Genomic DNA, 13,281 nt, shown 5'->3' with positions numbered 1-13,281 from the left:
GTGGCCAAGTCTTATGTATTGACACCCAGTGCAACATGCAACAGTGTAGATGCAATAGACAATCAGGCCTCACCTTCTGTTTCCTGCGCTAACAGGGACCCTCCAGCCTTTGATCTGGCTGAGCTCGGTGTCCGCCACATCGATGAGCAACGGCAGACGGGGCATCCACACACTCATCTCGAGCTGCGCACTCAGGTAACTGTAGGTGAAGTTCAGCATCACCCTGCTCTTCCCTCTCGTCTCCTTCCCGTTGACGAACACGTAGTCACATCGCTCCGACACCTGGAGGAAAAAAAAACAGGGCAAAGTGGGTGAGAGACAGACACAAAGAGGAAGCGTCAGTTTGAGACTTGGACAAAGTGTGACAAATTATTCAAATTCTTTTAAAAGGGCTCGTTTGAATGCAATATTTCTAAAAAAGCATCATGGATGTAGTAGGGGAAATTCTGTCACTTGGACTGCTTTGAGGAACAGAGTCTTTTGTTCTTTCTGTCCGGTTGAAGTTTTACAGTCAAAAAACCTCTTCTGACAGGCTGCAGGGTGGAAGGAATTTGGCGTTGCTTCAAGGAAACGTCGAGTGTCAGGTCTGCTCAGTTCCTTCCCTCTGTCTGTTTGTGTGTGTGTGTGTGTGTGTGTTATGATTTTGGCTACTTTCAGAGACACATTTCAGATTCAAGACCACTTAATTGGGGAAGCAACTGAGGAAAAAAGCCAGAAAACAACCGATTTTTGGGTCAGTGGTTACAGGGTTAGCGCTAATTTAAGTCTATGTGGTTTCCCCAAAAGTAATTTAGCACAGTATGTGTGTGTGTGTGTTTAAAGTGTGCAGATGCATCTTTAATGCCTGTGTGTGTGCAGTATAAGTAAAGTGACTTTGGTCCAACAGTAACAGATGGAGCCGAGGAAAGACTCAGAACCTCCTTCATCCGGCCACAGAACAAAACCGCATTATGATTGGCTGGATGAAATGCAACTCCGAGGAAGTTTCTCAGATGCGTCTCCAACACAGAGAAATTATATAGCGGGAGCATCACAAGTGTCTGTCATTAAACTCAAAGCACCGCAATCTCCTCATCAAACATTTCCTCCCTTTGAGGAGCAAATCTATCTAACGGCCCCGTCAGTAAAAGTTGTTTGTAATCACTTGTGTTTCAGTTCATTCTAATCTGAAATACCATCATAAGCTTGATTGGCACGAGTGGTAATTTGAGCAGAAGTCCTCAGTACTGACAGTTTCTTCCTCATAAAAAACCGGCTACAAGAAGTCTGTCATCCGTCTCCACGTCTTTGCATATAACTTGGCAGCTTTACTCCTGAATGATGTCAGACCAGCCCCTATCTCTGAGGAACAAAACTGACAGCTTGGTATCTGTCAGTTCTCTCCTCCTCGTCCCTTTTTTCGTTTCCTCTTTCTCCTGCTCTCCCACTCTTTCGCTCTCACCCCTCAGTCTACTATAGTATGACTGCGCCTCCTACATGCTCAGCCTTCCTGTAATGAGAGCAGGTTGCGCTTCAAAAAAGGCTGATTCTTAGGTGGAAATCAAAAGTGGGGAGGGCGGGGAAAGATTCACATCTGTGAGATGTTGCTCGGGATGACAAAACAATGTCCACCCGAAAATCAACACCACAATTAGGCAGCACCGGGTGCGATAGGATTATCAGTCAATACGATGATGACCTGGTGATTTTCTATCAAGCTGTGAAAATGAAAATATTTCATGTTACTAGGGCTGAGATTAATCAATACAGTAATTCATCTATAGCAATTCAGATGGATAATTCCAAGGTCCTGTGTGTAGGATATAGGGGGATCAATTGTCGGATATCAGTTTAGATTTGTATCCATCGCTGTGTGCTTGTTGCTGTAGAATGAGCCCTTCATATCTACATAGAGAGCAGTTCATCTTTCACGGAGTCTGCCATGTTTCTACAGTAGCCCAGAACAGACAAAAACCAAACAGTGGCTCCCAAGAGACAGGGCTTCTAGCGTTTGTGGCATAATCAGCAGCCATTGTGGGGTGAGAGAGAGGCGAGGAGTGTTCAGTTGGTTGGAATTCACCCTTAATCCTACACTCTCGAACTTGAAACGAATCAAAGAAAAACTGATGAATATCGACTGTTTCGCTGCTTCTCAAACTAGCAGGATTTTATTGATTGTCTTTGTCTTACCCAGTGGTGAAAGGTGGTGTACATGTGCATTACTGAAAAATTACTCAAAAGAAAAATAAAAGTACAAATTATTCTACGCTCCACTACTAGGCGTTCAATCAAAGGGGTTTCTGTTTCTCTAAATCTTCAGTCTACATTACTACCAACTCCTGCTGTGTTTGGCTCAGAGATCATTGGTTGCCTCTCCAAACAGCCTGTTTGTGATCTGATAGCCTTATTGGATATGAAGATGTAGATTAAAGATTTAGATATTCATTCAAATTGTACTCGGTCCTCTATTAATGATTTTAAAAGGAAATGAGTAGATCACAGGGTCTAATGCATACTGAAGTATAAATATCTGAAAGAATACTCAGTAGTAAAAGTCCAGTATGACTTAATTACAGTAATTTGAGTAGCTGTAATAAGTTGCCCTGAATCAAAGTGAAATATATTTGGGTTTTAGTCTGTTGGTCGAACCAATCAGGCATCATCTTGTGCTTGGAGTAATTCGAATGGATTGTTCTTTTACTATTTTCCTGACACTCGCTTCACAACCAGTTCGGAAGCTAATCCTGGTCCAACATTAGGTATGCACAAGGGGGGTGTGCAAACCTGAAGCCTCCAGTGCACATTGACTGAAAACGGACTTCACGGTGAAGTAGGAGACATCTCCTGTGGAGTAGTTAACCAAATTATATACAGAATATTTGCATAATTATCATGTAATGATAAGTAATATAACGGCACAAGAACCTTTTGTGCAAAGCATCTTAAAACATGTCTGGAGGGTATCTTTAATCGTCTCATAATCATCAGCTGCGGCCTTATATGCAACTTGTATTACAAAGCGGATGCAGGCGTACAGAAAAAACGGAATACTAAATTGTTGAGAGAAGCGTCTGCCCTCGTCTGAGCTGTGCTAATGTGAGTTGATCATCATGGACAATATATTGTATGTAAATTAGTCTATTTTGGAGGTGTGTGCACATTGAAAAGTCACAGGGACACACACACACACACACACATGCACACACACTAATGTGCAGGGTTTCTAAAGGCAACCATCCAGAGAGTGAGCTGAAAGAATCCACTTCACTCCTCATTGAGTCCCTCACTGTCTCTCTCTCTCTCTCTCTCTCTCTGTCAGCCTGTCTCTCTCCCCCAAATGCTGAAATCACTTCATGTCAACCCATCTCCGCCGTTCCATCTCCAGTCTCGCCCCCACTTTGTCTCCTACATCCTACATCCGTCTCTCCACATGAAACGTATGGGAGATGATACCACCGTTAAAGATTTAATTGAGATCTCTGTAAGGTGACACCTTCCGCGATGCGTGGAAAAAAAAAATGTAGCACTTGACTGATCGCCCTAGCTGCCGTTATCACCATTAATGTGTCTCCTGAACTGACGCACAAATCAATGTCACTTCTCCATGGAAACCATCCATTGTGTGTGTGCTAATCATGCAGACTTGAAATGTATCCAGAGTGACGCACGCAGTCACAGATAAGAACACCGCGGAATCGATTGAGCGCGCGGTGCACGTACGGGGACGTTTCTCATTTCTAAAAGACGTTAGGATTTCTTTAACGCTCTAAAAAAAAGTAAAGTGTCTTACCTAACTGGCAATCCAGGCACCGAAGATAAGATGATCCTAGCTCAGGGCAGCAGGTATGTGCAATTTCCATCATTCTAGACTATAAAGACTCACTAAACTATAAAAGTACATCCTGGTGTGAGGCTCAGTGGTTTATTGGTACACCTCAGGGCTCTATTTGATTGTGATAAAAAGAGAGATCCAGTAAAACGGATCAAAACACGGGTCTGTTTTGATTTTTTTCATTGAGCTTCATATTAATGTTCTCCTCTTTAACATTAAAATTAATCTGCCTTTTAAAGGTAAAGACCTGGGGGAGGATACGTTGTAAACCCCTCACTTTCAACGTAGTGTTTAGATTTGATAACCATGGGCAACCTCCCCCGCTTTGCATTTTCTCACCTTTTTCTACATATTCTATTAGAAAAACATTCAAACGTTTGTTTCGCCCCCGCCACAAAGCGCGGACTTGGCAGCCAATTAAAAGCAGCGAGGGCCCACTGAGCCGCGTTAATTCCTGGCCTCGCGGGTTACTGTAGGGTACTGTATGCCTTCTGATAACGGGTGGAGGAGGCCACTGGCAATCCAAAGCGAACCGCCTTAACCAAGCTCATCGGTGCGGATCAGCGGAATACACAGGTGTGTGTAGGTTTCCTGCACCGCTACACTCCAACATGGGAGGCCAATAAAAAAAGGAGAGGGTAGGCAGGTAAATCCACTGCAAAATGGGCATCATGTGAGGTTGGCTGTGACTTATATGAGGTATTGCTCTGCATTTGCAAACGGGAAGTGTTATTAAACTTGTTGTGACCTTTTCGATGAGGGGTGTAACCTTATTATTCTTATCCTAATCATATTTTGAGCGGTTGATTTACCAATTATGCAGCTACTGACTGCTAATATGTGATACAGGAGCTTATTACAGGCAAAACAATAACTTTGATAAAGAAAAAAAAGTGTTTCTTTCTGAGTTACTTTTGCTTTCCCTCCCAAAGTTTTATTTCCTTGCAATTAATTTTTTGTTCCTTAATAATGTGTTTTGTATTCCTTCCAGATGACGGCACAGCTGTATATCGTTTTGTAGTGAAGCGGCAGTATTCCTGATCTTCTGTGGTGTAATGGAGACGCACCTGTCATATTTGACAGATGCACCCGCAGGTTCAAATCCTGTGTGGCTCAACGACGCGTTCTTGGCTTATGGGAAGAGGTGCCGTAAAGAGTGGTTAGCGACAGTTTAGCTACCGTAGCCGTGCAGTATTCGCGGCAGCCCCTACAGACACAACCAAAACTCCTCCCATAGTTTGAGCGTTAACCATATCGACAATCACGGCCCCAGCCGCCACAGCTGGGCACAGAGCTTGGCCTTTTACCGTAACAGACGGTAAATGCATCCAAGTAAGTCACATGTCGCATCATCTCTCCTTCCTGCAGTGTCGTTCCCTGAACACGGACACTGGACTGAACCAACACTTTACCTTGTTGTTCAGTCAATTAAGTTCGATAATGCAATTAATAAATATTCTTTCTTGTTAGTTTGTTTGTTGGGTTTCTTTCTTCCATCCATTGTCTGTAATTTGTTTTTCGTATGCAGGGTCGCCGGGGGGGTGGGGTGCAGCAGCTGACATAGGGTGGGCAGGAGGGCAGCAGGTTACACTCCGGACAGGCCTCACCACTCACACTCACACTCACACTCACACCTACTGGCAATTCAGAGTAACCACTTAACATAACCTCCAATGACTCCAGGCTGTGGAGTACCTGGAGAAAACCCACGCAGACAGTAAGGCCCCAGCCGGGAATCAACCTCAGGACCAGAATTCTACTATGGAAATATCCATATATCTATGTTGGTTTATGTAGCTGTGTGTAGATATGTGCCTGAATTTATTTGTATGTGTGAATACAATTGTATTGCCCTCCCTGACATAAGGAAAACGCATTAAATACAACGAAAACTTTCTCCATCTGTATTCCTGCGATTCTTTTTCCTCCTTCTTAAAATGTATTGTATTCAGGTTTTGTAGTTGTACAGTCATGTACCCCTTTGATCTAATTAAATAAAAAAAAGGACCTTCCTGCTGTGAGGCAACAGTGCTAACCACTGCACCACTGTGCTGCCCTCTTTCTTTCTTCTTTCTTGATCTCTGTCTTTCCCTCCTTCTTTCTTGTTTGGTCTATAAAGTGTCAGAGAAAAGGGGACTATCACGATTTCCCAGAGCCCAGATCTGTCTTTGAATTGCTTGTCTTGCTGACAGTCAAAAACCCACAGATATTCTATCTACACTAAGACTAAGAAAACCTGACAATAATAACTGTTTGATGTCCATTTTGTGTGGATTGAAGAAACTATTAGCGAATTATGAGCTAACGTTTCAGCTCTACAGCCAACATACAGACAGGTGATGAGTTTCAAGGAAAGCCAACACAAGGTGCCGTCAGAACCGCTTCAGTGCGCCTCGGCATTGATTCTTCATGTGCGGGAACAGCGTTCTTCCAAAGGATGTTTCCTCATTCAGTGCCGTTAATGGTGGTGAAGAGTACTGTCGACCCATGCTCATACTCATTAAACCAAACGCTGATTTCTCCTGCCCTTCGGATGGGGGCATGAAGAGCAACTTTTTCTTGATTTGTAGTGACCCTTCCCTTTCTTAATAAGGGACAAGTCGACCCTAAACCACGGCAGCGAAATGCCTCCCACAGCATAATAGAGTCCCTGGATCCTTTCACTGTAATGGTCACATATTCAGACCGTACTGATGTCTTTTTGTAGTGGCAGGGGAAAGTGAGGAAAACACTCATATTCAGATTCACAATTTCAGGTTGGAGGTCATTTTAGAGTAAGAACACCATGGTCCATGCATCAAGGCGGACTTAACCCTCAAAGTTTCAATGAACCGCTGAGGGAAGAAGGAGACACTTCCCAATCAAAAAGAGTTTTATTCTGAGTTTCTCCTTTGAAAATTGGGCAGAGAGGAGAGGGGTGCCGCTTTCCGTTCCCAAACTAGATGGGTGGGCAGGGGAGTGTGCTACCGAGGTCAGCGTCACAATGTGTGGTGCTACTTCAGTGGATAATTAAACCCTCTGAGAGATCTGCTTCTTTTTTCTTCCCTCTGATATGCATGTACAGTACACAGAAACACACAAAATCAGCTCCTCGATATAACACGGACACGCTTCCTCTCTCGCACATACTGACAATTAAGAACAAACAGTTTATTTTTTCTCATTTCTCTCACTTGCTGTTTTTTCCCTCTCCCTCTCTCGCTGCTCCATTTCGCATAATGGGACGGGGGACACGTTGAAAGGCAAATATAAAACCGAGTGTTGCCACAGTAAAGAAAAAAAAAAACGCTCAATCTTTACTTAACACCTTTACTGGATTGTGCTGGCGGTTTTGCATTTTTTAGATTAACCACAAACCCCGTGTAGGGTTTTCCAACAAAACCATTCGATAAGGTAAAGATTAATTACCCGAGCTCTCAGAGAGCCGATGAAAATCAGCTTACGGAGATCTGAAACTTGCTTAAGATAGGAAATCAATCACGGCGAGCATTTTGTCACCTTTATGGTTTGTCAAAGTTATGTCATTGGCAAGTGGTAATGAACTCGCAAACAGGGGCTCCTGAGAAAACTCTCCTCGTTAGTGCGAGCAGTCAGCCTTCCAAACAACAAGCATTTTAATGCAGGAAATGTCCGAATGTAATACCACACTTTTAATAACATATCCTTCTATATATGCGCTGCAGGAGCATTATCTTCATATTATCTGGAGGGAAAGTAAAATGAGCAGATGGTAGTTACAGTTGCATCCGCAGCAATAAGAAAACTGCATTTTTTTCCCTCCCTAATATGAATCTGAGCTGCTGTCTTCTTGAATTTTGGCTCCTCCATATCAAATGAGGAAGCACAGATCAAAAACAAGCACAGACTAGCAAAGTCTTTTAAAAAAAATTTGCAGTTAGTCTTTTCTGTATTCTGCCCCCGCTGTCTAGAAACATGTTTTTAGGCTTTCTCTCCTCACAACAGAAGCACAATTAATTTAGACCAGAGCATCTTCACACATAAGATTTCCACTTCTTTTTTTTTTTTTCGTTTTTGGGGTTTTCAAATCGAGCATTTTGTGTCCTCATGCAAATATTCCAGCAGCATTTTCAACGCAGGCAGTTTTTTAACGGATGATTGCTAATGATAGCTGGAGAAAAAAAAAAAAGTTAAATAAGCAGAGTCCTGTTCTGCTCGATGAAATTCAGCACCTGCTTCCAGGACTAATGAGCACAGCCTACTTCTACACCCCTACTATCTTTTGTTCACTCTGCTCGCCCGCCCACGCACGCACTAGTAAGCTGACCACGAGGTGGACGACAACAAAGACAACACTGAAAAAAAGGTCAAATAAACATGGCAGCCGCTCGGAACACATGCCCACTAACCTTGATAACCTGTTCGTCTGTTGACTTGCACTCCACTGACTCTGTTACATCGGAGACGGCTCCGTCTGTTCCTACAGTGACCACCTTTACTGGCACGGCGACTGTTCGCCCAGTGAGGATGGCCGTGTTGAGGATCTCGGAGTCCTGGAGGGGGAAAGAGAAAGACACATACTTGTTATTAGGTGCCAACTGTACAGCAACTGTTTCCTGTGACTAACTTTTAAAGTTGATCATAACATTGATCGTTGAACACTGAGAACGATCCCTAAAATGTGGTCCTTAAGCAATTGTGACCAATTGTGACCAGATAATATAGTGAGCAGGTCAGTGTTCTCTGTTGGACAGACTATAATGAAGCAACAAGTATGATGCAAACTGTTTTCTGATTTCACCCGCGACCTCGAAGATCTACGCAATTTAGGGAAAGATAATTTTTGGGGTTAATGTAATATGATGAATTGCCTGCATGTGATCTAACGCTGTGGCTAAACTGCATTGTGGGTAATGAAGGCACCAGGTTTTGAAAAGGAAGAAGAATACGCAGAATAAAAAGGCAATATTTCTGCTCCATAATGAGTCCAACAGTGTTCTAGGAGCGCAAAGCTAAGCCAGTGGAATACTTTTCAAAATCTTCCATCTACATTACCCACAATGCATTGAGTGACATCACTGGAGGTAATCGATCTGATTACGTACAGCATCCTCTGAAACCACAAAACACTCCAGAGATTGCCGTGTGTAATCTTTTTTCACATATGCAGAAGTACGCCCCAAGACCTGTAAATACACTTTAATGTGTCAGCAGGCAGGTCAATATAACTTGGCATCTTTCTAGACTCAGATTACAAGGTGCTTTACATCAACAACAGGGAGAAATGACAAATACCAGGTACAGAATACACAAAGTCAGTCTGAAAATCATAGAAAAGCTTAAAAAAGTGTTTTCTGAAAAAATCGACTCGGCTGATCTGATGGGAGGGGGAGATTGTTACAGAGTCTGGGTGATCTAGTCTAGGACCACAAAAGAGCAGTCACTTTTTAGTTTTAAGTCTCACATAGAGGTTCTGGTTAGATGACCTAAGAGTCAGAAGCTCTGAAACGTGATGCAGAAGCTAAGCCATGTCACGCCTTGTAAGTAACTAAAATAATCTTAAAACCGATTCTGAACCTGACTGGCCACCAGTGCAGTGAGGATAAGAAAGATGTAATGTGAGCTCTCCGAGAAGTCCAAGTTTAGGAGCCGAGCTGCTGTATTTTGAGCTAGCGGACCAATTCGTGCAAGGGCAGTTTAATTCAGGACACGGGCACCTTTAATGGAGCTATGTCAGCTGTCGAAACACATGTGATTTTTCATTTTGAATTACTGTAGTTCATTATTCCGGATTAATCTAAATAGAAACGATGCGTCATCATTAGCTGTTTGGCAGCAGCCCACACTCCTCATATTTACACTGCTGACGCTCACCTGCCAACGTCATCCGCCGCCGCTGGTCCCTCCACCGCTCGCCTCCTCCTAACTGCATGTACTGAGACATAATTGTGTATCTTTTTAAGAGGAGATTAGTTCCCCCAGATAAGGTTCTTCCAGCAGATTCCCGCTGATGCTCACAATCACTGAGAGCTCATTCGAGGAGAGGCTCATTTGCACTAGATTTAATTGTACAACCTATGGGTCTATTTCTTGACATACTAAGTGCCTCTAACTGAAAAAGACACATTAGGTGTAATGATGATTGAGATTAAATGGAGTGAAAAGACACCCATTTTTGTGCATTCTGCTGTAAACAGGTATAAAATGTATTTATTTATTGTTATGCCAGTCAAAACATTAATTACAGAGTGCTTTATACATACGCCCCCCCACCAAAAAAAAAAAGACTGAAGTGAAAGGAAAATACACATTTTACACAGCGGGGGTGAAATACAACACACATTACAAACGACCTGAATTAATCACTTTGTAAGTTCAGTGAATACGAGAAAACAACACAGACAGTTTTGTTACGGTGACAGAGAAGCAACTTAGAAAAGCCAACATGCACACACAGGCTTTTTACAAGTCTTTCAAAGCAGCACTGAGTCAGCTGAGGGGGAGGCTGCTTCCTAGTGTTGTCGCACCCTAAAATAGTAAAAGCCTGATCCCCCTTTTGTTTTGGGTTGAAAAAGAGAGAACATTTAGCAGAGCTTGTCAGCAGATCTGAGAGGTGTTGGTCCAGTACACGAAGCTTGAGATCAGAGATATAGACAGAAACACCGTATGTTCACAGTTTACTGTGTGGCAACATATGTTGCTTGTGATGTGTTTTCTCTACACTCACAAACTGCACTCGAAATTCCTGGCTAGTTCTTGCCATCTGTGACCCTTCGTGTTTAGGTAGCCAGACATAATGGTGAGCAGCCATGAACCGTTACGGGTTTTATAAAGCACGCAGATGGTTGTGTGACTCAAACTGACGCTGTTATGTTTTTTCTTTTTTTTATTCTTCAGTTGTTTTATTTATTGATCAGACAAGAAAGAAATTGTGAACAATTCTCAAGTTTTGAAGAACTTGTTTTCAGGTCGCTCCTTTTGTCCAACATATCTTCATTTTATATAATAACATTACAGAACAAGACAGCAAATCCTGTGGAGACATATTATGCAAACTGTTGTTGATGAAGCTTTTGGTGATCAACTTCTTTATCAGTTGACTAATTTATCTAATCATTTAATGTTAATGCGTGTTGTGGATTACACAAACAAATGGAATTAACGTCAGGGGTGTTTTTACATATCGGCTTTTAAAAGAATGCACTACTTAATGAGCATGACATAAATTAAAGGTCAATTTATAGTCAAGCAAACTTTAAATAATGGTTTAAACAATGAAATGCTTAATGAAACATTTATAAAGCATTGTTTATTGGAAATGTGCAGTTGATGTTAATGACCCTTTACAATTACTCAGTAAATGGTTTGTCCTCATTTCATATTTCATCGTTAACAGTGAAATAACTATTGGCTAAAGTACGCTTTTCAATTCACCATTCACGACATGATGTTAATTGTAAAGCGCTTCCAACAAGTTGAAAAAAAAAAAATATAGTCATAGATTCTATTAGCTGTAAACGATGACACAGATGAGCGAGAGTTTTGGGTGTGTTATGCTAGTAGCAGCTAATATGGCCTGAGCTGCTAGCCTCAAGCAGAGATGAGGACTTGAAATGGTGAAACTTGGCTTTAAGGAACGGTTCACGGCAAAGTTGGACTTCTCCACTGTTGTTTGAGTCTGTCACAGCTGTTCTCCGGAACTCATCTCAAGTGGAAAAAAGAAAAAACCTGGTAGACAATAATACTTTATGTCAAGTCGCAGGCATTTAAGAAATATCACTTGATACACTTGAGAAAGGAAAAGGCCTTACAGAGGAGCAGGAAGCAGATAATGAGATCAATTAAGACAACGTCTGCTAATCCTTCAGCTCTCAGTGTGTTGGCTGAACAGTGGATCCTGCTCATCACAGCTTAGTTTCAATAAAGGACGTCTGCGAGGCCTAAACCTTTGAAAGGCAAACGCAAAACTTGGCTGAAGACAGCTCTTTGTTCATAAAAACTGGTGCTTCGCTTTTTTGCTTCCTTCCTTCATCCTCATGCTCCTTTTTGAGAAAGAAATCATTTAAAGCTCAGTCGTAGATTTAAGAGGCTCCACACCTAATGAAAAGAGGTCTCCTCTGCCTTGCTTCTTTCACTCCCACACATCATATTTGTATGTTTTCTGATAGATCTCTCTGAAATCTGTTTGGAGGCTATTTCAACTAGATTGGCAATAGTACACATCTAGATCCTTTTTTTAAATTTATTCATCAAGGTTTATTTTCATCTCTCTCTCTCTCTAATGAAGCGATGCCTGCGAGCTAGTTCAGGCAGACGACTTGAGCTGCACTTCTACCCGCTGCTCACATACATACGTGACGTGCCTCCCACAGTGATTTATGTGTCTTATCACGTCTTTATGTGTGACGTGGTTCTGCAGCTTCGTTACCCCACTGGGTGCATTTCAGGAGCGTCATGCCTGTCTGATGCTGTTGACTATCTCAGATTGTTTTTAATTTAATCATTTTTTTCCTGAGTTTTATACTTCTACCACTGGTGAGTAGGCTCCATAACTAAATGTATCCCTTTTTTCTTTTGTCAGTTTATGAGCTGTGGATCCTGAATCTGCACAGGGTGTTCTATTTTGAAAATTGACCTCATGCACATACTGTTCCTGTGTCAGACTTCCCAGCTGGCTCGATTTGCTCTGTGCAGCTTCCAGCAAAAATAGACTGGGCCCATATTCACTGGGACCTCTAGCAGTGTCCAGAAAAGGTCGAGATCAGCTCCGGCGTCCTCGCCAGGAGGCGATCCAGATGTGCCCTGTGGGGTCACTCTCCACAGTCATCTACGGGACGCATACCCTCCCAATCTGGCAGCCTGCTTAAACTGCAAAAAGTTCCCAAATCTCTCTGTGCCTGTTAATGTCACTGCTGCCCTGCGTCAGAATTGTTACATGTTCTTTCAGCCCCACCACCGCCCCAGCAACCACCTGCAGGCTCTGGCAAGGACGCTCAAGATGTTTGCTCATCATCCCCCAATTTCCCTGTGTAAGTTTCTCTGTGGGCAGTGATGAGGATTGGACTTTAAAGGCCACATTCTATTCATGTTTTGCTGCTATAATCATTTCAAACTTGAGTAGTCTGACCGAACTGAAGGTTACAGTAAAACTTTATATAGTAAAAGTAAACAGGTAAAAAGCCCCATCTCACACGAATGAAAATGATGAAGGCAAACATGGGCAGGTGCCATCACTGCTTTCAGTCATTTCAGTCATTAAATGTAGCATTCAGCCTCCCCACTACTGTTACACGATCACATCACGACATGGCTGTTGTTTGAATCACCTGCACCCTAAAGTGGTTGCCAGTTTGTTGTAGCTTACTTTACCAACACTGGCTACCTAATGCTAACGCTAGCTAATGTTAACGTTGCTTATGTTGCTTACACTAGCTAGCTAACGTTAGTTTGACTACCAAGACTGCTGATCTGTGGTTATGTATGATTTTTTTATTTTATGTCCTGCTTGTTCC

General features: G+C 42.5%; 1 protein-coding gene across 1 annotated transcript in view; it reads right to left on the bottom strand.

Annotated features, from left to right (window-relative positions):
- Positions 1-13,281, bottom strand: part of LOC115593349 (transmembrane protein 132C) — a 170,518-nt gene that overhangs the window by 18,197 nt on the left and 139,040 nt on the right. The window contains exons 6-7 of the mRNA XM_030436864.1: positions 8,179-8,322; positions 74-282 (exon numbers count right to left, since the gene is read on the bottom strand). Coding sequence (XP_030292724.1) covers positions 74-282; positions 8,179-8,322 — 353 coding nt within the window. The remainder of the gene's footprint in view (positions 1-73; positions 283-8,178; positions 8,323-13,281) is intronic.

Source organism: Sparus aurata, chromosome 12 (genome assembly GCF_900880675.1).
Source record: "Sparus aurata chromosome 12, fSpaAur1.1, whole genome shotgun sequence".
Lineage (NCBI taxonomy): Eukaryota > Metazoa > Chordata > Actinopteri > Spariformes > Sparidae > Sparus > Sparus aurata.
This window is presented reverse-complemented; position numbering and strand designations above follow the sequence as displayed.